Consider the following 26907-nt stretch of genomic DNA (forward strand, 5'->3'; position numbering starts at 1 on the left):
TACCGATAATTCTATTTCTCGTAGTCCGTAGTGGATGCTGGGCGCCCATCCCAAGTGCGGATTGTCTGCAATACTTGTACATAGTTATTGTTACAAAAAAATCGGGTTGTTATTTGTTGTGAGCCGTCTGTTCAGAGGCTCCTACGTTTGTCATACTGTTAACTGGGTTCAGATCACAAGTTATACGGTGTGATTGGTGTGGCTGGTATGAGTCTTACCCGGGGTTCAATATCCTTCCTTATTGTGTACGCTCGTCCGGGCACAGTACCTAACTGAGGCTTGGAGGAGGGTCATAGGGGGAGGAGCCAGTACACACCATGTGATCCTAAAAGCTTACTTTTTGTGCCCTGTCTCCTGCGGAGCCGCTATTCCCCATGGTCCTGACGGAGTCCCCAGCATCCACTACGGACTACGAGAAATAGAATTATCGGTAAGTAAATTCTTATTTTTAACTACGTTTGTTTGTAAGTGCATTGATGTATTAAATTCTTTACATGTTAAAAGGATTATTGCACTATCTCTTCTTTATGTGCCTCAAACCTCAAAACACATATTATGTGGAGGTAGTCGCACTTATTTTTTAGATTTATACATCGGTCCAGATCCTTGCCCAGATATCCTCAGCTGGATGATAAGCAGTTTGCCGTGTGGGATCATGAAACACGCTGTTTATTAACATATGTTTGTAAGTGCATTGATTTTATTAAGAGACTACCCTTTGTAAAAGGACTACTACACTATCTCTTGTATTCTTTGTGCTCTACCTCAAACACATGATATGTGGAGGTAGTCACGTTGTGTCTTTCTAGATTCCTATTAAGAAAGGTGAAATAAGAAAATTTGAGTCTAGATTGCAAGCCTGCTCTATCTGGAAATAGCGGGGTGATTATACTTATATTTTAAAGCTCCTATTGTGGTGTACTATTTTTAACCTCTGAGCGCCTTGTGTATGCGTGCTTTTCTACTTCTATATATCGTTTGAAGTGTGGGCAAGACAGGCTTTTTGCCCACATCCAAGATGGCCACCGGGAACACAGACCAGTCTGTTCACAGAAGCCCTGGCTCCACAGCAGCACTGCTAACCCCTGCCGGAGGGACATGCTGCCAGTCTGCTGAGCTGCCAACCAGTGCCCCTGCCTGTCCACCCAGCACACCCTGCCCAGCGCCAGCAGGCCGCACCTCCGCCAGCTGGACCTCTCCAAAGGGACCGGACAGGTAAGAGCCGGCTCCCCTGCACAGTCTCCCGCCGGACCGTGACATTACCCTACCTCTTTAGAGTGGCCCTTGGATACAATTTAGGCTTCTCTGGATGTTCAGAATGAAATTTGCGAACTAATGCTGGGGCATGAACATCTGTCGCGTGCTCCCAGGACTGTTTCTCCGGACCATATCCTTTCCAGTCCAATAGGTACTGTAACCGACCATAACGAATTCGGGAGTCAAGTACCTTTTTAACCTCAAACTCTATTCCACTCTGGGTGAGTACTTTGGGTGGTCGTGGTAACAGTCTCCGAAATCGGTTCAAAACTAAAGGTTTTAGCAAAGAAACATGGAAAGAAGAAGGAATTTTGAGGTAAGGGGGTAGTTTGAGTTTATAAGACACTGGATTAATTATTCCTACAATTGGAAAAAGGACCTATAAAGCGGGGGGGGGGGGGGCAAGCTTCATTGAAGGTACTCGTAAGCGTAAGTTCCTTGTAGAAAGCCAAACTTGGTCTCCTATCTTGAGACTAGGAATTGTTGTTCGTTTTCTATCAGCCCATTTCTTGTAACGAAGAGAAGCCTTTTGAAGATTGGTATGAACCCGATTCCAAATGTTCAAAAAACGTTTAGGGTAAGTTTCCACTGCTGGTAAGTCGAGTGCTGGTAGACTTTGAAATGCTGGAACTTTAGGATGGGCTCCGTAAACAATGAGGAAGGGCGTAAGCCCAGTAGAAGAATGGTAAGTATTGTTGTGGACGAACTCAGCCCAAGGTAAATGTTCTACCCAATCATCCTGAGAAGAGGAAAGGTGAATGCGCAGAAAGGTCTCCAAATCCTGATTTACTCGTTCCGTGGAACCGTTGGACTGTGGATGATAGGCTGTGGAATACTGCAATTTGATTTGTAAGGCTGTGCAAAGGGATTTCCAGAACTTTGCTACAAATTGCACCCCTCGATCAGACACTATTTCGGTGGGAAGACCGTGAAGCCTGAAAATCTCGGAAATTAAATGATGGGCCAGTTCAGACGCTGTTGGTAATTTCTTCAATGGTACAAAGTGGGCCATTTTGGAGAATCAGTCTATCACCACGCAGATTGTAGTGTAGCCTCTAGAAGATGGTAAATCTGTTATGAAGTCCATTGATAAATGGGACAACGGTTGAAAGGGTACAGAAAGAGGAAGTAACTTTCCAGCTGGAGGTTGCCGAGAGACCTTGTGTTGGGCGCACTTAACGCAGGAGGAAATTAAGGCTGTCACATCTGCTTTCAGCGTGGGCCACCAATAGGATCTTTGCAGAAATTCCATTGTTTTGTGAACACCTGGATGACCTGAAAATGGGGAAGTGTGAGCCCAAGATATGAGTTTCTTCCATAGTTGGGGAGTGACAAAAGTTTTCCCTGCAGGAGGTTGTAGACGAGTGGAGGCAAAAACTTTTGCATCTAGGATGGGGTGTGTTTGAGGAGGTTCTTCAGATTCAATGGAAGTAGTGGACCGTGACAGAGCATCTGCTTTTAGATTCTGTGAACCGGGCCGATAAGTCAGGATGAACGAAAAGCGGGAGAAGAACATGGTCCAACGAGCAAGACACAGACTCAGACATTGTAAATCTTTCAGGAAGGTTAAGTTCCGATGATCTGTATAAATGGTAATAGGGAAGTTAGCTCCTTCCAGGAGGTATCGCCATTCCTCTAGGGCTAGCTTGACTGCCAACAACTCCTGCTCCCCGGTAGTGTAGTTCTTCTCGGCGGGGAGAAACTTCTTTGAGAAGTAACCACAAGGATGGAACTTATGATCTTCGTACCTTTGAGAGAGTACCGCTCCTACCGCTTCCGAGGAGGCGTCCACTTCGAGGAAAAAGGGTTTATTAATATCTGGTTGCCTTAATACTGGTGCTGATATGAATGCTTGTTTAAGCAGATGGAAAGCGGACTCTGCTTCTGGGGACCAATGGGACGGGTCTGCTCCTTTTCGAGTAAGAGCGATGATCGGGGCTACCAAGGCGGAGAATCCTCTAATAAATTTCCGATAGTAGTTGGAGAACCCTAGAAAACGCTGCACCGCTTTAAGATAGGAAGGTCTTGACCAATTCAATATGGCTTGTACTTTCTCCGGATCCATCTGTAATCCGGAGCCTGAAATTATATACCCTAGAAAGGGAACTGAAACCTGCTCGAAGATGCATTTCTCTAGCTTGCAATACAGATGGTTCTCCTGCAGTCTACGTAGAACCTCTAGGACATGTCGTTGATGTGTTCCAAGGTCTGGGGATAAGATTAAGATGTCGTCCAGATAGACCATGACAGATTGATATAGAAGGTCTTGGAAAATTTTGTTGACGAAATTTTGGGATACGGCAGGGGCGTTACTCGGACCAAATGGCATGACGAGATATTCAAAATGACCATCCCTGGTATTGAACGCAGTTTTCCATTCGTCGCCTGCTCGATCCTGATCAGACTGTAGGCTCCTCTTAGGTCTAGTTTGGAGAAGATGGTCGCTCCCTTGACTCGATCAATTAATTCGGAAATGAGGGGTAGAGGGTAACGATTTTTTACCGTGATGTTATTCAGGCCCCGGTAATCTATACAAGGTCTTAACCACCCATCTTTTTTCTGGACAAAGAAGAACCCAGCTCCGGCTGGTGAGGTAGATGACCGAATGAACCCCTTGGCCAAGTTTTCTCGGATATACTCGGACATAGCCTTAGTTTCTGGAATTGATAAAGGGTAGGTCCGACCTCTGGGTGGATCTTTCCCTGGTTCGAGGTCTATAGGACAGTCCCATTTCCTATGGGGTGGCAAGATATCTGCTCCCTGTTTACTGAAGACGTTGGAGAAGGAAGCGTACTGAGACGGAATCTGTGGGGGTGATGTGACAAGGGTTTTATTGAGTGGTTTGATACACGGCAAACAAGGGGTCAAACAAGTCTTCCCCCAGGATAAGATTTGCATGGAGTGCCAATCGATATGCGGGTTATGCCTACTAAACCCAGCACAATTTCATGTGATGCCTTGGGTATAACTAAAAGTTCCAATTGCTCTTTATGAAGAGCACCGATACCAACTGAAATAGGAAGAGTCCGTTGAGAAATTACTCCACCGGGAATACGGCTTCCATCAACCGCAGATAACGAAATGGAACGGGACAAATCTTGCACAGGGATCTGAAGCTGCTGAACCAGATGGGCTGTGATGAAATTCTCTGCCGCTCCTGTATCTAAAAGAGAGAGAATGGATTTAGAACCTTGCGAGAGTTCAATAGTGACTGGTAGAGTAGGTTCAGAGGATTTTGGAGACTGAGACAAGACTCCTAGCCTGGTGTCTCCTAGCCCAGTTAGGAGCGGGAGTTTCCCGGACGCTGTGGGCATGATGCCACCATGTGTCCCAGTGCCCCACAGTAAAGAAACAGGTAGCTGGGTAGGACTCGGGAACAGAGTCGGCAGTCTGCGTAAGGTTATATCAGGAGGCTTGGGTAATTTGCTGTAACAAGAACCTGACACTGGAGACACTGCGGGAGCACAGAGAACTAGCTTCACAGATACTGTGAAAGACATTGCACTGGCAAATTCCCTCCTCCAGGCCTTCCTGTATTATAGCAGCTACTCAGAGCTAATTGGCCACAGGAAAGTGATAAATTGGTGAAGTGTGGGCAAGACAGGCTTTTTGTCCACATCCAAGATGGCCACCGGGAACACAGCCCAGCCTGTTCACAGAAGCCCTGGCTCCACAGCAGCACTGCTAACTCCTGACGAAGGGACATGCTGCCAGTCTGCTGAGCTGCCAACCAGTGCCCCTGCCTGTCCTCCCAGCACACCCTGCCCAGCACCAGCAGCCCGCACCTCCGCCTCCTGGACCTCTCTAAAGGGACCGGATAGGTAAGAGCCGGCTCCCCTGCACAGTCACTCGCCGGACCGTGACACCCCCGCCACCATCCAGCTTACCCCTGCCGCCGTCCAGCCCGCAGCCCACCGCCATTACTCCTCCCCGTCGACACTGTCAGCGCACCCGGCAGCCGCTGACAGCAGCGGCAGGACAGGACCCCAGGTACGGCCAAATCCGACAGTCGGATTTGGCCGTCCATTGAATAGGAGTTGTCGGATCCATTCCGAAAAATCATGTCGGAATGGATCCGAATCTTATTGAATATACCCCTAAGTTTTGGTTTACCATTAATGCTACAGGGGTCTATTCATGAAGCAATGAAACGAGTAGAAAAGTGAGCCAGTGGAGAAGTTGCCCATGGCAACCAATCAGCATTGAAATAACATTTATCAAGTGCATTCTATTAAATTATACATAGCAGCTGATTGACTCACTTCTTCAAACTTTTCACTACTTGAAGAATATACCCCATACTCTGCCATTCTCTGTTTTGGTGATGGTGAGGGGGTAATAACTCAACACATAGGACCAGATTCAAATGTTGTTGTCCCTCCCGCAATCACGCCCACCAGCAGCTATTCTAATGTTGCTGCCGACAGGCACAACAAGATAATTTCAGCTCGCTACCTCCGAGGGTAGTGAGCTAAAGTGTGCGTAAAGAGACCTGTTTGGTCTTTTCACGATGGCGCCCATTAATTTAGTCGGGTTTAGGCATACCTCCCAACTGTCCCGATTTTGGCGGGACAGTCCCGTTTTTCACGGTCTGCGCTGTCACACCCGCGGGTCGCAGTGTCCCGCGGGTGGGGGGCAGTTGGGAGATCCCCCTTGTCAGTCACTGCTCCCCCTTGTCAGTCACGGCAGAGAGGGACAGGGGGCATGACTAGCAGCTCTCACAGCGCTGTTCATGCCCCCATAATGACGAAAACAGGGCGTGGCTTGCGATCGCGGCACTTGCCGTGAGGTCACCCCCCCCCTTTTTGTTAGGCCACACACCCTAAAATCGGGTGCGCACTTTCGGCGCGCGATGGTGTCCTTCCTCTGCTGATGTCAAAGTTGGGAGGTATGGTCTAGGTGCTTTGCCCGCCTAAATCAGAGTGTAATGGGCGCGATCAGCACGATAAGTGGGGGCATTTGAATATCGCCCCGCGATCACCCATCACTTTAGATGGGAGATCAAGGGTGCAATAACATTTGAATTCCATCCTCTTAGATGACTATAGTATGCCAGCTCATCTGTAAAATGCATTGTGACATACTTTACTGTGCACTCTTGTTTAACATTAGATTATTCTTGGTAATGTAAAATAAAATTGGTATTTCTTTATTGTCAGTCAAAATAAAAAGGTTAGATTCCCGTTAAAATTGTTGCATAACCAGTTTATAGTACTGCAGAGAGCAAAGTGCAAGATATCTGTTAATAAATAAAATAAATAAATAACAAATCTTTTATGTTTTGTCAAAGTCGAAAAATATTGTAATGCATGCCCCATGTACTAACCCCATGCACATATCCGCAATTTGCGTAAAGTAGCTTTCCACGGTCATGCGCCTTAGAGCGTGGTATGCGCATTTACGGTAGAGTTTGTGAACGCATAGAGGGTTATCAGAACATTACATATTTTACCCAAATAGTGCACATTGTACACATAGCCCCCTGCACCACATCAGAAAGAAATAGCTGTTTAAAATGGTAACAGAACAAAGGGATTCACCTTTACAGGATAGGAGGGGACAGAACAAGGTTACAAGGTGGTGTTTGGTATCCAGCTGTAGGGTATTTTAAGGGAAACATTCTGGTGTTGGTTTGAGGAAGATAGCATGTTCCTGAGGATAGTTAGATGCAGAAGCAGAATATAGGTTTAAACTGTATTTACTGTATATTATGTATGCGGCGGGAATCCAGAGGATACCACCCACAAGAGCAGTTGGGGAAAGACATCGCCCACCTATTCAAATCCACCTATGACCTCTTCTGTAATGTAAGGACACATCCCTGTGTCCAATAGACAAAGGGATTACAGTGACCATTGTATTGTTTTGGATGAAGTGAATAAAGAGAGCTTGCAGCAGGCTTGGTCACACAAGACTCTGAACGCTTTCTATCTGACTAGCGGAGGACCGGCCGGGTTGCGCTTGCAAACATTCTCACGTATGTACATTCTCTGTAGCCATTATTCTGTTTAGACTTATCTTGTTAGCCTGTAGTGTATAAATTGTACTGTTTTACCTTTTTGAATAATCCACTGTGGCCTTAGAAACCCTGTGGTTCAACTACAAAACTGTGCTGTGTCTTCACTTTCCTGCAAGGGTTTTAAAGTGTATTTATCTGTATAAGGTGTATAGGCATTGATAAGGTGTACGCACTGCGGGTACTTTATACCGTCAGCGCTACTTAAGGTTTAAGGTATAACATCGTTGCAGTACATTGCTGCTAAGGGTTTAAAGTATAATCATATCATTGCATTGTATCATTAACAAGGTTTAAAGGTTATCAATTGTGTGTGCGCACGCTGTGTGTACTCTGTACACTCAGCGCGACGTGTGTACTCCAAGTACGTACCACGTGCGGGACTCTGTACGCAAATAGCGTACAAAGTGCGTAGCACGTGTATCCAGTCTAGCGGCCATAGCGGCTCCACGGTAATAGTGTATCTAGAGGTATAGCTTTTCGGTCTAAGATAATATCGACATTATCAGTTTGTAAATTGTGGGATTTAACCAGTTTTATAAATGATATACTGTACATATACATTACCAGTCAAAAGGTTTAGAACTCTCCCATTTTTCCATTTTTTTACTGAAATGTACGTACAGTAGTTTACTGTCTCAATGTACTATGGAATTAATTCATAGAACAAATAAACAATTAGCAGTGGCCAGTGCCGAAACTAGGCATTTTATCGCTGTGTGCAAGAAACAGCGTTGGCGCCCTTCCCCCATACAAGACAGGGGCAGTGCGCGCCATAGGCGTGCAAAAAATATAAAGGGGCATGGCTTCATGGGGAAGGGGCATGGCCACAAAATAATACCAATTCATACTACGGTGCACAGTAGTCTCCATTATTCAAATTACGCTGCACAGTAGCACCACTACACCAGGTAGAGCCCCTTTTACACATTACGGCAGACAGTCCCCCTTTTTACACATTACGGCAGACAGCGTCCCCCTTTTTACACATTACGTCAGACAGCATCCCCCTTTTTACACATTACGGCAGACAGCGTCCCCCTTTTTACACATTACGGCAGACAGCGTCCCCCTTTTTACACATTACGGCAGCCAGTCCCCCTTTTTACACATTGCGGCAGACAGAATAGATAGATAGATAGAGAGAGAGAGTGAGAGAGAGACAGATAGATAGATACTTACCCTCTCCCCCCCGCTGGAAGTCAGGCTCCTCGTGCTGGCAGATCCTGGGGAGTCGCAGGGGAGAAGGAGAGAGGGGGATGGAGCCGCAGCTGCGCTATGTACTTGCAGCAGTCCCCTCTCCTTCCGCATTGGCTAGCCGTTGCTGTGAATGCTGGGATGAGGGAAGCGCATCCCAGCATTCACAGCAGCGCCGGGCAGCCAATGCGGAAGGAGAGGGGACTGCTGCAGCGGCACTACTACCAATAACATAGCGCTGCTCCAGTCCCCCTCCCTCCTCCTCTTCTCCTGCCTCCGGCGCTGTTGCTCTCCTCCCCTGCCTCCGGCTTCAGCGCGGCGCACACAGCAGAGGCGGCTTGTAATGAGTCAATTTGACTCATTACAAGCCGCTGGCCGTTGCGCCCTCAGGGCAACTGCGCTGTGTGCCAGGCACACCTAGCACACACCTATTTACGGCGCTGGCAGTGGCTGTGGAGCCCACAAGGGAATTATCATCTAGCCCGGAGGCCTACATTCCATGATCTGAAGGCTGTGTTCTGGTTCCTGTCCTTAAATATAGCACTTATATAGTCTGGAGGTATGTTCTGGATCATTATTTTGCATGTAGGCTGAACCCTAGACCAGTTCGGCTCACACCAGATGGTATTGCATGGCGCTGCAAAATGCTGTAGTAGCCCTTTTGGTTCGGGATGCCAGTCGCTCTGTGTAAGTCACCCACTTGGGATCCAGCAAAAGAGTCCCAGACCATCAGCTTCCTCCTTCATGTTCGGCAGTTGGTGTCACAGGGTTTTATTTACAAGCTGCAGCTTAGTAAATAAACCCCTCATACTGAGGAACCATCCTTTCGCCTACCTGACTACATACAAACAAACAAAATCTTAAAAGTTTTAATCCATGAGACCTTCTTCCAGTAGCCCATTGGTGGTTCTTAAAGGCCAACACAAGCCTGATTCCATTGCTCCAGAACAGCTGTAACTACTTAATTTCCCTGAAAAAGAACTTTTTATTTATAACTCTGAAGCTTACATTATCTTTCAGTAATTGCTGACCTAATCTTAGCTTTCATCCTTTGCAGTTTACCGTTTACATTTGCACCATTTCAAGTTGTTTACTGAACTTGAATTGAAAAAAAGGAGAGACATTGTTTCCCCCAGCACCCTGAATGATAACAGTAACCAGATATAAATCCCACATAATATTAGAATTCAGAGATCTTCGTTACACATATTTGCGCAAATGTGTGAATAAGCCCCAAAGCCGCATCAAGGCATCTCTGTATATTTGGGGTCCCTAGCGCTATATCTAGGTGCAGGGTGTGGCACCCCAAAACACCAGCATAAGCCAGAAAGCCCAGCGTGGCATACCAGTGAAAAAACTATAGTGTTAATAAATTAGTATTTAGGAAGCCGAAGCTATAGAGAGGGTGATACAAAAATTAAATGAAATTAAAATAGAGAAATAGTGTTAAAAAATGAATAAGTGAAAAGTGTTAAAAGAATGTAATGGTATGCCACACTAAAGCCATCCAGCTCAGCCAGTCCAGAGGCACCACACCCAGGGGTGTAGTGAGGGTGGCTCCAGTGGAGCACGAGCTCCGGGCGCGAAAAAAGTTAGAGGGCGCAGATGGGGCACACACTGGCTCGGACTCAGAGACTAGGTGGGGAACAGGTCAGGCCAGTGGTGACAGCAGGAGACACTGACATCCAGCACATGCCGTAGCTCTGCCCACCCTCTTTACATGTCTCACTGTCTGCTTGTAGCTGTGCAGCCGGGTTACTTTTGTCCTGCAGCTTTCACTGCTGCAGCACCTCTTTCTGCCCAGGCTGCTGCAGCACATCTCTCTGCCTCGGCTGCTGCAGCATCTCTCTCTGCCCCGGCTGTTGCAGCACCCCTTTCTGCCCCGGCTGCTACAGCATCTCTCTCTACATTGATGCTGCAGCATCTCACTATGCCCTAATTCAGTACAGGGAAGGAGGCGCCGAAACATACCCTTGCTCTGGGCACCATGGCACCTAGCTACACCTCTGACCACACCCCATTATCATGTGGCTCCTTGCTGGTTAATCTTAGATCCAGATTGGGGTAATGTGTGGGTGTGGGGTGTGGTGCCTCTGGACTGGCTGAGCTGAATGGCTTTAGTGTGGCATACCTTTACATTCTATTAACACTTTTCACTTATTAATTTTTTAACACTATTTCTCTATTTTAATTACATTTCATATTTGTATCACCTTCTCTATAGCTTCGGCTTCCTAAATATGAATTTATTAACACTATAGTTTTTTCACTGGTATGCTACGCTGGGCTTTCTGGCTTATGCTGGTGTTTTGGGATGCCACACCCTGCACCTAGATATAGCGCTAGGGACCCCAAATATACAGAGACGCCTTGATGCGGCTTTGGGGCTTATTCACACATTTGCGCAAATATGTGTAACGAAGATCTCTGAATTCTAATGTTATGTGGGATTTATATCTGGTTACTGTTATCATTCAGGGTGCTGGGGGAAACAATGTCTCTCCTTTTTTTCTTGCTTAGAAATACCTCTCCCTTTCGAGCACCTGAATGATATCATTAAGCTAATTGAGCATCTACCATTATATATGTCTGAACTTGAATTGATAAAATTTCAATTAAAAAAATGGGAAAATTGGTGTATTGTAAACTTTTTGTCCAGTATTGTGCATGTATGCGCCTGATTCAGAGGTGGATGCTTATCGTGTCGCTATTGCACCTTTGTAAGCAGCTGACCTGAGCAGATATGCTAATGCTGCAGTGCTGTTTTGTGTGTCGAGACGCCCACCGCCGGCTTCTCTAATTCACAGCTTGCATACAAAGATCTGTCCTCTATGCCACCCTGTGGGCCCTTATTTATCAATGAGTGATACATTTCATTCTGAGTGATAAATTGCACCAGCCAATCAGCTCCTAACTGCCATGTTACAGACTGTTGCCCTTATTTATCAATGAGTGATACATTTCACTGTGAGTGATAAATTACACCAGCCAATCAGCTCCTAACTTCCATGTCACAGGCTGTGTTTGAAAAATGACAGTTAGGAGCGGATTGGCTGGTGCAATTTATCACTCACAGTGACAGTTATCACTCATTGATAAATAAGAGTATATGTGTGGTTTACCCTTTAGCCCGGAAGGGCCTCTTCTTCCCTACATGCCGCACAGGTACAGTGACTGCATGTAGGGAAGAAGAGATGTTTCCTTTTTGTAAGAGCATCCATGTGCTTTACACTTGACACTGCCCCTCTTGCATCACTGTTTGTTCTGCATTCAATTACTTCTCTTTGGGATTTTGAAGATCCTTGATAATCTCAGGTCAGTCCCTTGACTTTGGATATCCACCTTCGGTTGACAGGTCTTTTTGATTGAATCTTGATTCTGCTTGAAGTCCTCAAACAACTGAGGACTGAACTAATCTCAATCCACCAAATGAGGCAAATCCATAGATTTAGATGCCAGGTCTGAAAAACTTGCTCTTATCCACCAACGCTGGCAAAGGTTAGTTATTAAGGGTCTGGCTTAAAGACGGTAAGCATCCTACAGAACAAACAGATCACCTTGCTTCAGGTCTCAGTCTGAGCAGTAATGCTACACCAGCAATTTTATATTGGATTTATTTCTGTGTCCAGTCGGTGTCAGTATGCATTTTCCCACCAACAACAGTGGTAAAGGCCAGTTCGATATCTGAAGCAAATATTGCTGGGGCATCCAGTAACCCTGTGTGACTACATATCTCCAACTCCTCTTCCCTATGAGTGTGGTGCTGAAGGTCAGCTGTGTAAACTACTGTATCTCAGCATTGTGTTTGAGTTCAATGTGCATCATATCAATTTGCTTGAATCTCACAAACTTCACCTCTCTTGCATAAGGTAGAGGCCCTGGACACCGCCTCGGACTTCCAGTCTACAGTGGAAGAGCCTTACAGCCCTCCTCTTCAGGGAGAAAACATTGTGGCTTATGGTGCAGTTACCCCTGATTCTGACTGTGGGTTCCTTCATACTGCCAGCTTCTGACAGAATATGTATGCCAGCTATACCTGCTGCGGGCAAGCATGGGCTACTGGCAATCCCAGCGAAAGTGTTATATAATTGCATTCTGGGATAAGATTTAATTTAAAACATTTTTTTATTCGGCAGCTGACGAGGAAGAAGATAAATGGGGATAGGTGACCCTAACTTCAACCTCTGGTAGAAGAAGGCCAGATTTGTCTTGACTTATAAACGTCAGCTTTTTGTATTTTTATCTAGGACAGTCGTATAGAGGGGCTAATTGATGCGACCGCAATAACCCCTTTGTGCACATACTGGTCCCGTACTGCGCCTGCGCTAGCAGCCAATGCAACTTCATTACACAGGCTGCGAATGCCTCTGCCTAATTAACAGGCAAAGGCGTTCGCGGGGCTGGCGGGGGGCGGTGACGGAGCATTGCGGGGGTGGCGCGGGCAAAACGGGTGGCTGGGCGACTGCGTGACGTCACACGCAGCTGCTCCGATCAAGAAAATGGTGGCAAACCGTCTGCATACACAGCCTAGCTGCGGCTGCAGGGGGTCGTCCATAGTTGCTGCGACCGCTATTAAATTGCAGTCTCTGCCGCTGGGCAGGCCATTTAGCATGCTGGGCAGCCTTGCCCTGAGATGGGCGGCCCCCAGCATGCGATAGAAAGGATTGCAGATTCTGCTGAAAAGCAGAATCTGCAATCCTTACTGAATAACCACCAGAGTCCATCACAGTCATATCTAGCTGCTAGAAACATGAACTTGTGCGCACATGACCACATACTACATGCACATACAGGGTGATTCAGACCTGATCCTAGATGTGCTAAATTTAGCACATCTACGATCAGTTTCTCTGACATGTGGGGGGACGCCCAGCACAGGGCTAGTCTGCCCCGCATGTCAAGCCCTACCTCCCCTGTACGGCGGCAATGCTTTTGCACCCGCCAAGTGGTCCCTACCTGCGCTACCTGCCGTGTTTTGGGTTGCAGCAGCTGCTTTTGATGCCACGGCCCGACCCCGCAACCGTCTGGACACGCCTGCATTGTCCGGACCATGCACGCCCCCCTCTCGCCCCGAGACCGCCTCTGCCTGTCAATCAGGCAGAGGCAATCTCACCAGTGAGATGCTTTCGCATCTCACTGGGTGCGTACGCCCACTGAACAGGCGCACTAGGCAAAGGGCTTCAGACTGCGATCGCTGCCATTGCAGCAATCTGGACTGAATTAGGCCCAGAGCCCGCTCCTTGTGCAGCAGAGCAGTGAACATTCCTCTTCATTTCTCTCCCTGCCACAGTGCTGTATCAGAAGTCTTGCTGCCTAACTCTCCGGCTGTTTCTATGTGCCTAGTCTCCCAACATACAAAGAGCAAATCTTGGTCTTGACCAGTGCTTTGTCAGAGAGCCAATTGGGACAAAAGGCAGACAAAGTCACAGCTCGTGGTCTGTCTGTGTTTTCTTGTATATCCAGTGTTGCTGTTGACACACTTAATTCAGAATGGAAAGTCACCAAAAAAGTAAAAATAAACTAGTTTACCATACTCTAATTAAGAATTGACTGGCTAAGCTTCCATGATTAGAGATATATAAAGACTAGGGCTCCATTTAATACCGAGTGATATGCTTGTTATCACTTGTTACCAATCTTAAATATTGCTCCAACCAATCAGCTCCTAACTGCCATTTTTCACACACCGCTTGTAACCTGACAGTTGGGATCTGATTGGTTAGGTTCTCAAACTCAGCCCCCAGGACCCCACACATTTCATGTTTTCCAGGTCACCTGTGGATTTTTAAAAATGTGACAGTTGGTGATGCACAGTACACCTGCCGCGTGATCTGGAAAACGTGAACTGTTCTGTGTCCTGAGGACCGACTTTGAGAACCATTGGGTTACAGCAACATTAATATTAGCAACAAGTGATAACAAGCATATCACTCGTTATGAAATGTGGCCCATACAGTTTTACGAACTGCCTAAATGTCAAATCCTCCTAGTGCTACAAAGGAGGACCCAAGCCACTTTGTAGGCCGCAGCCTATAGCGATGGGACGTAAGCCCCTATAATGCTGCATAAGCATTATTAATGTTATGACAAGTAAAAGCTTTGGTTAAGTTACATTTGGCACTGGGATGTCCATGTCATAATGTTGGTACAGAGGAGGCGCTATGGTGCAGCAAGGGAGAGGGCACAACACATGGCTACATTTTAAACTGTCCACACAGTTCAGTACTTTGGCTGATTGGCTTAAATGTGACCCCAAACAGGTGTGGGTGTGGCTTATCGACATTCAGAATATTGACAAGCTCTAGGGTTACAGCAGTATGTAGAATCCGACATGCCAATGTGGTAGTAATATAATGTACAGCATTGTAACCGTGTTGGCTTTTAAACGTTAAACTTGGCGGTAAAAGTTTCATGTTTAAAGCTGTACAGCCGACATGGTTACAAATCTGAATGTCACACCGTTGTCCTCCTTGTGCTTGTCCACATTTTGAATGTTGATAAGCTAACTATATCCCCCAAAGCTATCCTGATGACTGATTATAATTGAAAGGAGCATTATCATGTTGAAAAATAAGAGCTTGGAATTGCTCCAACGGGGACATTGGTCGTTTTCCAGCGTTTTCGCACAGCTGGCTATCAGGTACTAACTGCGCATGCGTATGCACCACAATGCGCACGCACATCGGACAGCAACAAAGGGCATCGCCGGTCAGCAAAGGGATGGTGCGAAAATTCCGATCGCATGGGCATTCGCAAGGTGATAGACAGGAGGAAGCTGTTTGTGGGTGGTAACTGACTGTTTACTGGGAGTGTCCGGAAAAACGCAGGCGTGCCCAAGCGTTTTCAGGGAGGGTGTCTGACGTCAGCCCTGTTCGGATCGCATTGTAGGAGTAAGTCCTGGGCTGCGCAGAGACTGCACACAGTGGATTTTTGCAGCTCGGCGTACACATGAAACGCACTCTTGTTTGGTGAATTTACACTCCCCCTGGAGGCGGAGACTATCTAACCGCAGGACAACAAAGTTAGCAGCCCAGCAATTAGGTCTGAATCACCCCCTAAGTACGCGCTGAGACGGAATGGTGCCGCTGCCAGTGCACGTCTCAGCAGACTCAGAATCAGTTGCGGCATTAGGATAAATAAACAGACATGGTTGCAGAAAAAGACTCAGCTGCGGCTGCTTTCTGTGCGCTCTTTACAAACAGGCCTGATTCTAAAGTTGTTATCTTGGTTTTCATTGTTTTTTGTTTGTTTTCATATATGATTTTAAACAATAAATGATTATTATTGTACATATTAATACTTCATATTTGTTATTGTGATTAGATACATTTACTGTTGTTCTGTAAAGAAGGTTTTAATAGTTTCAAACTGAATCAACAACTTTATAGAGATCTTCAGCTTATGGGGCTCCATATACATAATGCCAGTTCCTGTGGCATAAATCATTTTGCAGTTCAGGAAGCAGTTTGGTGGAAGTTTCTATTTTTGCCCTGTGTTCCAAGTACAAATTGTAAGATATAATAAGTAAGTCACACACAAACGTGCTGAGAAAACTCTCCAAATGAAAGCTGTACCTGTGGCCGATGAGGTTGCGTAAACCTGTCTGAGGTGGGATCCGGTCTGAAGATCGACAGTGTCTAGGTCGACAATGTTTAGGTCGACCACTATAGGTCGACAGTCACTAGGTCGACATGGATGGAAGGTCGACAGGGTTTCTAGGTCGACATGTGCTAGGTCGACAGGTCTAAAGGTCGACATGAGTTTTTCACATTTTTATTTTTTTTTATTTTTTCATACTTAACGATCCACGTGGACTACGATTGGAACGGTAAAGTGTGCCGAACGAAGCGGTAGCGGAGCGAAGGCACCATGCCCGAAGCATGGCGAGCGAAGCGAGCCATGCGAGGGGACGCGGTGCACTAATTTGGGATCCCGGTCACTTTACGAAGAAAACGACAAAAAAAAAAAATTCCTCATGTCGACCTTTAGACCTGTCGACCTAGCACATGTCGACCTAGAAACCCTGTCGACCTTCCATCCATGTCGACCTAGTGACTGTCGACCTATAGTGGTCGACTTAAACATTGTCGACCTAGACACTGTCGATAAAACTAACAACACCCGTCTGAGGTATCTGTCTGCAAGAACAAAATAAAAAGTTATACTAAACATATGTATTAAATAGTCCCTAATTAATACTTCATGAAGCATTTCAAATAATGAATAAATATATTACTGTGGCACGGGTATTATTATAAATGTTTGTGTATTATATTAAGAGACCGGTATTGTTTAAGTAACAAGACCAATAATATTTTTTCGTTAATTAGGGCATGTTAATCAATGATGTAGGCATGTGCATGTTGACACTTGTAGTGCCACATATGTAGTATAATTGATGCCTCATTCATTAATACGGTCCCAATTCACATAAAACATATTAGTCCCGTTATTTAATCATCATTAGCTCTACAGTCTGCAGGAGTCTAGAGAGGAGATTTATCAAACCTTCTAAAAAGGAAAAGTAGAGGTGTTGCCATAGCAACCAATCAGATTCTAGCTATTACTTTATTGCATGTAGTAGATAAATGAAAATGAGAATCTGATTGGTTGGCAACACTACCACTGGTTATCATTAGGTTTGCTAAATCTTCCCCTTTGGCTCTACTATACATTTGCACACCATAGCACCCATTCTGCGAAATACACCTACATTATGTTTCATTTGAATGCAAATACATTGTTTGGGGAAAACCACTATTGAAATATCCTCCTTTTTAGTAATTGTACGTTATTCTGCATGAAGGAGATGATCTTTCTGAATATTTGAATGTCTGGTAAATACTGTAGAGTTTAAATTGGAAAAAGTAAATGTAAATATCATACATATGCAATAAGAAAGCAATACCAGCAAGTGTGCAAAATATCCTCCAAACTGTCCTGCACTGACCATTCTGTTTTGGCTTTAGATGGTGTATCTGATTCCATAGAAGATCTAATTGAATGGAAGAGACATATAGAGGTAGGTGGCTGGACATACGCCATTATGAAGTTAATGCGCGATGGCATCTCACATGTCATATACTGTACATTTATGTATTTTAAGGTATTGAAAGAGAAGGTATAACAATGAAGGACTAAAGCAATAATAAGATCAAGAAACATTATACAATGTAAAACTGATCTCATCCCATGCAAATAAAAAACTAATTTAGTATAATAAATATGAATACAAGTTTGGTTATAGAAGAAGATTGTTACAGTTGGGGCATCAAATAAAAGAGATAAGTTTTAGAGCATACTTGCCTACTTTCCCGGAACAGGCTGGAGGCTCCCGAAAATTGGATGGGCATCTGGAAAAGTGGGCAAGTCTCCCAGATCAGGCTGCTACCCCTCCTCTAAGCCGGGCGATGGCGCGATTAGCACTGAATCACGTAATTTCCCCCCCCCCCCCCCCCCCCCCTCCACTGCTGTGTAATGCTGGTAAGCTCCACATTGTATAGAGGGGGAAGATTGGCCACAATGTCAAGATCACGGAAACCACGCCCCTGTACAGCTCTCTATGACCTGCTGCGTCCCCGTCTCACCCCCACTGGCGCATCATGCCTGCTGCACCAACCTGGCTGCCCTTTCCCAGAGGTGCTGCCAGAAAGTCGATAACTATGATTTAGAGCGAGGAAATAATTATTTAGTGTATTTGTAAAATAAAAAAATAAAATAAATGCGGAATAATAAAACTGGTTTATATTACAATATTATCAGGCTCCAGGCTCATTTTTGGGTAAGGCACTACAAGCAATATTGCAGGCTGTATAGCCATCTTTTTTTTTTTTTTTATATAAAAAAGTTGATTTTCACAGTAATACACGAGTTACAGTGTTAGAGTTTTCAGAGGATATACATAGATACAAATAGTATCACAACATATCAAGCACTATCATAAAATTAGATAAAAAGATCATCTCAAATGTAGATATTGGGGGTGGGGGGATGGAGAAACCACAAAAGGAAGAAGGGGAATAGGAAAAATAGGAAGGGGGGGGGGGGAGAAGCAGAATATTAATGAGTATGAACAAAGAGGAAATATCAACTCTACGTAGGCTTAAGATTAGTCCCAGTGCATTCAACTGTAGATAGGGGACAGAAATTGAAGATATCAGTAGCGTATCAAAACCGGAAGGCTCATGATTCAGCAGCTAAAAATCTAAGTAAATACCAATTAGTATCTTTGTATAATTTCAGAATATGAGCTTGAGTCGAGTCATCTAAGATGTTGATAAAAGGCCCCCATTTCTGGTAACATTTTCTACACTACTTTCAATTTCAGGCATGGTTGAACGCCTACCAAACTACAAAAGTTATAACAATTTTTGTTTAAGTTCAGTCAGGCTGTATAGCCATTTTAAGAGGTTCATGGGAATCTCAATTAAAATCCACCTACTCATTTCTGAACCTTAAACCAAAAGGAGCTTTACTGATAACAAATTATGGGGCTAATTTATCAACAAGTGCTAAAACTCATTGTGAATGATAAAACTGGTTGCGTATGATACATGGCGCTCCAGGCAATCAGCTCATGTGTTCAGTTCCTAACTGTCATGTGTTTGAAAATGACAGCTGAGAGCTGATTGGCTGGAACACCATTTATCATAAGCAGTTTTATCATTCACAATGAGTTTTATCACTCGTTGATAAATGGCCCCCATATCTTTCATTTAGGAAAAAACCTGGTTTTAAGTTTAATAGCATTCTTTGGATACCAACCGTCTGGTAGGGTTTCCAGACACCTACAATTCACTTTAGATACGCATGAGATCCCAGCCCAATCATGAAATAAATCCAAAGGTTCACTTGCATATCCTAATACCCTACTCCAACAAAAGCATGACATTTTTCCCTATTTCTTTTTCTTAATTTGCACACAGTTTATTATTGTTTCTGTATTACAGTATGTACCACTGTGGCTTGGGTACTTACTGTATTACATATATACAGTCCGTGTCTCAACCAGACCTTTTCCCCCCTCCCCCACCGTGTGGGTGTAAACAAACTTGAATGGAGGAAAAAAACAGTAGCCAACCATTAGAATATTAATAGGAATAGACCAACCCATAACTGGTGGAATCATAAGACCATTTACAGGGCTAGACCTGTATTTAGAGCAATGTAACTGCGCCAAAATACATCTCTTCGATTATCTCAAAATGTCTCGGAACCCGACCTCTCCACTCAACGCACATATTATTCACTCCTACTCAAAACTACAGGACTTTTTACGGCTGCACCCACTTTGTGGAATGCCCTCCCACGCACAATAAGACTCACCTCTAGTCTCCAAACCTTCAAACATTCCCTGAAAACTCACCTCTTCAGACAAACGTATCAAGTTCAGGACCCAGTCACAAAACCGTCAATGCCTCCCTATCTAATTCTATCCTCTCTGTACAGTCCACACAAAATCTCCCATATTTTGTCTTTCTTCACTTTCACACACTCCTGACCCTTGGTCAACATTGCTGGGCGACCATATCATACATTCCATTAAGAACCTTTGCAATCTGGCCAAACTATTTTGCAATAGCTAGCACATATCCTTGTGAATCAATGCCTAATTCCTTATAGATTGATTGTAAGCTTGCAAGCAGGGCCCTGCTACATTTATGTCTGTCTGTTATTACCCAGTTTTGTTCTATTACTATTGTCCCAATTGTCAAGTACAATGGAATATGCTGCGCTATATGAGAAACTGTTAATTAATAACTAAATAATAAATAAATGTAATATTCACATGATTTTTAACATATACTGATTTTAGGTGGTGAAGGCAGAACTTGTGAAGGATGTGACCTGCCATCTGACAAAGCTCCTTGATAAAGCTGTAACAGAAGCTGTACAATCATACAAGAAAGATAAAAATACAGATACCTCTGGAGTAGATCACAGGTTAGTACTAGGGCTATATCAACAGATGTCTCTGCATTGTAGCTTATAGCACTATAAGCAGTGAGAGTGGACAAGCATTGCCGGACCTTGCTCCAAATTTTTGTTATGGGTCATCATGTGTACCACCATTATATACTGTAAGTAATGTATTTATTCATAATTTCAGCCTTATACTGTCTCTAGCTGGGACAAAGAAACTACATCAGACAACAATTGTTGTTTGTCAGCTCTATGGTTGGGTCCACATCACGCTATACAGTATGTTCTACAAAAAAAAGGCACTAATGCCCAGTGAACCTAAGAGGGCTCGGCTGACCAAAATAGCACCCACACTAACTTATAGGTTTTCAGAAATTAATTTGACTGTATTTTAACTAAATTCCTTACATCGCGCTGCCTCCAAATAACTGTTCAGCACTTAAATGAAAACATTTACTCTAGTTTTGAATTTACCATCATCTCCAATCAGTCACCCACAACATTGATGTTACCCTGCACACACACCCTTCCATGGTCGGATTGGGTTTGAAAACCAGCCCGGGAAATTTCTGGTAGCAGCCTTAATGGGGGTGGAGTCTGTTGAGGGGCGGAGTCGGAGGGAGGGGCGGGATTCGCACTTCTAAGAAGCAAGACTGCATTTTTCCCAAGTGACTGCAGATTCCAGCATAACCGTACAACTTCACTACTTCATGTCACAGCACCAGCTGTAAACAAATACAACTGTAGTGCAGTACAGCAGCACCTACCTGCCTCCCTGACAGCAGCACATCCCTGCCTCACTGACAGCAGCACATCCCCGCCTCACTAATAGCAGCACATCCTTGCCTTACCGACAGCAGCACATCCCTGCCTGACTGACAGCAGCACATCCCCGCCTCACCGACAGCAGCATTTCCCCTCCTCACCGACAGCAGCACATCCTTACTTTACTGACAGCAGCACATCCCCGCCTCACTGACAGCGTCACATCCCCGCCTCACTGACAGCGTCACATCCCCGCCTCACTGACAGCAGCACATCCCCGCCTCACTGACAGCAGCACATCCCCGCCTCATCACATCCTCAATGACAGCAGCACATCCCTGCCTTATCACCGCCACACTGACAGCAGCACATCCCCGCCTCACTGACAGCGTCACATCCCCGCCTCACTGACAGCGTCACATCCCCACCTCATCACATCCTCAATGACAGCAGCACATCCCTGCCTTATCACCGCCACAATGACAGCAGCACATCCCCGCCTCACTGACAGCGTCACATCCCCGCCTCACTGACAGCGTCACATCCCCACCTCATCACATCCTCAATGACAGGAGCACATTCCTGCCTTATCACCGCCACACTGACAGACATACGCATTCCCCCAGATAAATCTCAATTACACAGCTTTGCAGTGAGAGCATGAAAGAAAATTAGTAACATAAAAATAAAATACAAGGAAGCAATTTAAATAAAAATGTATGTGTGTAGTGGGCATGTCTGCAGTATTATATATGTGTACAATGGGCATGTGTGAAGTAGACATGTGTGCAGTGGGCAGGAGTGCATTGGGCATGTGTGCAGTATGTATGTGTGCAGTGGGCACGTGTGCAGTTGTATGTGTGCAGCGGGCAGGAGTGCAGTGGGCATGTGTGTAGTATGTACAGTATGTGTGCAGCGGGCATGTGTGCAGTATGTATGTGGGCATGTGTGCAGTGGGCACGTGTGCAGTATGTATGTGTGTGTGCAGTGGGCACATGTGCAGTATGTATGTGTGCAGCGGGCACGTGTCCAGTATGTATGTGCACAGTGGATAGGAGCGCAGTGGGCATGTGTGCAGTATGTACAGCATGTGTGCAGTGGGAAGGAGTGCAGTATGTATGTGAGCAGTGGGCATGTGTGCAGTGGGCAGGAGTCCATTATGTATGTGTGCAGTGGGAATGTGTGCAGTAAGTATTATGTGTGCAGTGTGCAGGAGTGCAGTGTGCAGGAGTGCAGCATGTATGTGTGCAGTGGGCATGTGTGGAGTATGTATGTGTGCAGCATGTGTACAGTGGGCATCTGTGCAACATGCATGTGTGAAATATATGTATATAGAGCTTCAACATGTTCTGGCAGTGAGGGGTTAGTTCTGCACCAGAGAGCATACACGCTGCCGTCTGGGTGTCACAGGGAAGATATACAGGCTACAGGCTTTCTGCAGCGAGAACACAGAGCAGAGCCAGCCCTAGGCATAGTGTGCCCCTAGGCAAACAAGGCAAATGACTAGGGCATTTGGTATGCCTAGGGGCACAAGCAGCTTCTGCTGATTAAAATGATATGCGGCATGCCTATATTCTGTGTGTGACTGTGGCTGTATCTGCATACAAAATGCTACGTTACAGTGTAATCCTGGAAATCACGGTAATGTAGCATTTTGTATGCAGATACAGCCACTTTTGCACACAGAATTTAGGCATGCCGCATATCATTTTAATCAGCAGAAGCTGCTTGTGCATCCTAGCCACATAGTTATGCAAATAAGATGCATATTAGTCAAAAAAGGCATCCGACGTTAGCAGAGTTGCAAGCTGACTCATGCCAGGTATCTCCTGTTGCATGGCATATTGAGGCAAGATGTATGAGGACACATCTGTCCAAGCAGAGGCAGAGGGCACAGTGTTAGCGGCCATGTGAGTGCTGTGTGCAGGTAGGTTGGTTGTGCAGTAGTGTTCGGTATATGTATAAGGGGCATTATTTGTGTCATGTGTATAAATGCTTTAATAATGTGTGGCATATGTGTAAGGGGCACTATGTGTGTCATTATGTGTATAAGTGCACTAATAATGTGTGGCATATGTGTAAGGGGCACTATGTGTGTATTATGTGTATAAGGGCATTAATAATGTGCGGCATATGTGTAAGGGACATTTTGTGGTTTTTAGTGCATTACTAAAGGTTGGCATAATGTGTAAGGAACAGTATGTTTATAAGGACATTAATAATGTGTGTCATATGTGTAAGGGGCATTACTGTGTTGTATTATGTGAATAAAGAGCAATATGGTGTGGTGTAATGTGAATAAGGAGCAATTCAGTTTGATGTAATGTGATGTAAGGAGCACTACTGTGAGGAGTAATGTATATAAGGTAAAGTGGTACTACTGTGTGATGTAACGTGAATAAGGAGCACTACTGTGAGGAGTAATGTATATAAGGTGAAGTGGTACTACTGTGTGATGTACCGTGAATAAGGAGCACTACTGTGAGGAGTAATGTATATAAGGTGAAGTGGTACTACTGTGTGATGTACCGTGAATAAGGAGCACTACTGTGAGGAGTAATGTATATAAGGTGAAGTGGTACTACTGTGTGATGTAACATGAATAAGGAGCACTACTGTGAGGAGTAATGTATATAAGGTAAAGTGGTACTACTGTGTGATGTAACGTGAATAAGGAGCACTACTGTGAGGAGTAATGTATATAAGGTGAAGTGGTACTACTGTGTGATGTAACATGAATAAGGAGCACTACTGTGAGGAGTAATGTATATAAGGTAAAGTGGTACTACTGTGTGATGTAACGTGAATAAGGAGCACTACTGTGAGGAGTAATGTATATAAGGTGAAGTGGTACTACTGTGTGATGTAACATGAATAAGGGACACTATTGCATGATAAAATGTGAGTAAAGTTGCAGTTCTGTGTGGTGTAATTTGAATAGGGGTTACTATTGTGTGGCCATGCCCCTTCCCAGCAAGAAGATGCCCCTTTTTGGGCTGTGCTCCAAATGTGTGCACTGTTCCTATTTAAAATATAGGGGGTAGGAGCACCAAAATGAGGACTGCTATGACTGAGGGGTGATGGTGCTGGGAAAGGGGTGCAGGGTCATAGGCTGAACTAGCGGCGGTGCTAGGGGGCACCAGCCAAAATCTTGCTTAGGGCATCATATTGGTTAGGGCCGGCTCTGACACAGGGTTATCAGCCCAGGGTCACAGCCTCATAATACGGAGCTCTATCAGCCCAGGGTCACAGCCTCACACACAGTACTACAGAGCTAACACAGTCACTCACACCAAAGTTCCTGTCAGCCAAGTACCAGCGTGTGTCACTTGTTTACAGCCTCCTAACACATTGTTATAGTGTCACAGCCTCAGCACATTGCTGTCACTGCTGCAACTCACCAGTGTCAGTGTGCGTGGCGCTCCGCTCCAGTCTCATGCTGACGCCTCCACAGGGCTCCGAGCACTGTCGGCATTCATTTGAATAGTCCAGCCCACCTAATGATAGGCATAATGGCTGACCTATCTTAGCTCCTGCAGCTGTGTGTCTGCTTGTTCTTGTAGAGGAGACAGAGCTGGAGGCAGACCCAGGAGGGAGCCGTAACGGAAGCAGTCAGTTAACGCTGTCCGATTGCTGCAGCTGGCAGCGGAGGGGGGTGACCGGCAGCCAACAGAGGGAACAATGAGGCCGGCTAACCAGGATCCGTCCCGGGATCCAGGCGGGGCCAATCCACCCCTGCACCATTCCCCACAACTAAATCACTAATCCTAACAAACTTATGCCCCCATTTATCAAGCCTTGGAAAGTGATAATTAGCACGGTTATAAAGTACCAACCAATCAGCTCCTACCTTCCATGTCACAGGCTGTGTTTGAAAAATGACAGTTAGGAGCTGGTTGGTTGATACTTTATCACCGTGCTATTTATCACTCTCCAAGGCTAGATAAATCTGGGCCTTTGTATTTTACTTGTTACTTGTCAAATTGCACCTTTATTATAGTTACAAATATAAGGGACGTGTACTTGTTTTCACACTGTACCAACGTAAACAGGACCCCTATTAGGCATACATGCCTACTTTTGAAAAAGCATTTCAGGGAGATGTGAAAGTAACACCTATCAGTGTGGACGTGTACTGCTACATCTGAGAGGCGTGTCATAAAAATCTTACATCCAAATGTAAATGAGCACCAAAGTTGAAGAAAAGACTCTTATACTTTGCAGAATTTGTTTGTGTATTGTGCTTTACAAGAGGTTCCATATACTGTAAGTGGCCATGAGAAACTTTGTATAAAACGCATGTAGCCATAGAGATCATTGGGGTATATTTACTAAGCTCCCGATTTTGACCGAGTTGGTGTTTTTTCATCAAAGTGTCATCTCGGGAATTTACTAAACTCAAATCTCGTCAGTGATGAGGGCATTCGTATTTTTTTTGAAGTCAAAGAAAAAAAATACGAATGAATACATCAGTCAAACACGCCTGTTATTTTATACAATTAGGTAATTTACTAAAAATTCGAATTCACAATCACTGCCGGCAATAGCCAAACACTGCCGTGAAAAAATACAAATCGTAAAAAAAAGCAGTTTTCAAATAGACCTGCTTTTTCTTTATCAGTGGGAAGGGGTGTGAAAGAGTTAAAAATCAGGAAAACAATTTACGTGGGGTCCCCCCTCCTAAGCATAACCAGCCTCGGGCCTGGTTGTAAAAATACAGGGGGGAAATTGACAGGGGTTCCCCCATATTTAAACAACTGGTACTTGTGGTTCTCCAAGTACCAGCTTGCGGAGGAGGCTTGTGGGACTTGTAGTTCTGCTACAAAAAACAATATTCTTTTTTTTACACAAAAGTTTATCAGCCTCCCATCCACCGCCCACGGATGGAGGGGACAGCCTCGGGCTTCACCCCTGGCTCTTGGGTGGCTGGAGGGGGGGGGACCCCTTGATTTAAGGGGTCCCACTCCTCCAGGGTACAAAGGCCATGGGTGACTAGTTGGGGATTTAATGTCACGGCCACAGGGACCAATATAAAAGTGTCCCCCGGCTGTGGCATTATCTCTCTGACTAGTGGAGCCTGGTGCTGGTGTTAAAAATACGGGGGACCTCTACGTCTTTTGTTCCCCGTATTTTTTGCACCAGGACCAGGCGAAGAGCCCGGTGCTGGTTGTTTAAATATGAGGGTAACCCCAGTCAATTTTTTCCCTGTATTTTTACAACCAGGACCGGCTCAAAGAGCCCGAGGCTGGTTATGTTTAGGAGTGGGGACCCCATGCAATGTTTTGGGGGCATTTTTAACACTTTCCACACTTCTTTTAAAGTACACAATGAAGCCCTGCACGGATCTCACTGATCTGGCCGGGATTCATTGTGTTAAGTCCGGCAGTGTTTTACTAATCATCCCCGTAAACCACTGCCAGACATTACGAATGACATCGACATCGAAAATGCAGAATACGATTGCATAGTAAATGAGGTGGAAAAAACACATTCAATGTCATTCGAATTTAATCTCCCTCCAAATCCCGACAATTCCGAATCTTAGTAAATATACCCCATTGTGTCTTATAACCAATGCAGGGAAATGGCACTGATGTACCCATTTGAATGTATGTATCTGTGATTTATTTCCCCGCCCCCCAAGAATGTAACAGCTGCATAACGGGGTTAAGGTGCAATCAGGGAGATTGCTGGACTGTTCAGGGAGTTAGGGAGATTGCTTCTATTTCAGGGAGTCTCCTGCAGAATGA

At 45.1% G+C, this 26907-nt stretch overlaps 1 protein-coding gene across 1 annotated transcript in view; it reads left to right on the plus strand.

The window, feature by feature from the left end:
* The window catches only part of SOAT2 (sterol O-acyltransferase 2), a 138125-nt gene that overhangs the window by 20764 nt on the left and 90454 nt on the right, over positions 1–26907 (plus strand). The window contains exons 2-3 of the mRNA XM_063952088.1: positions 17440–17492; positions 20286–20413. Of these exons, the coding sequence (XP_063808158.1) occupies positions 17440–17492; positions 20286–20413 (181 nt within the window). The remainder of the gene's footprint in view (positions 1–17439; positions 17493–20285; positions 20414–26907) is intronic.

Source organism: Pseudophryne corroboree, chromosome 2, assembly GCF_028390025.1.
Source record: "Pseudophryne corroboree isolate aPseCor3 chromosome 2, aPseCor3.hap2, whole genome shotgun sequence".
Lineage (NCBI taxonomy): Eukaryota > Metazoa > Chordata > Amphibia > Anura > Myobatrachidae > Pseudophryne > Pseudophryne corroboree.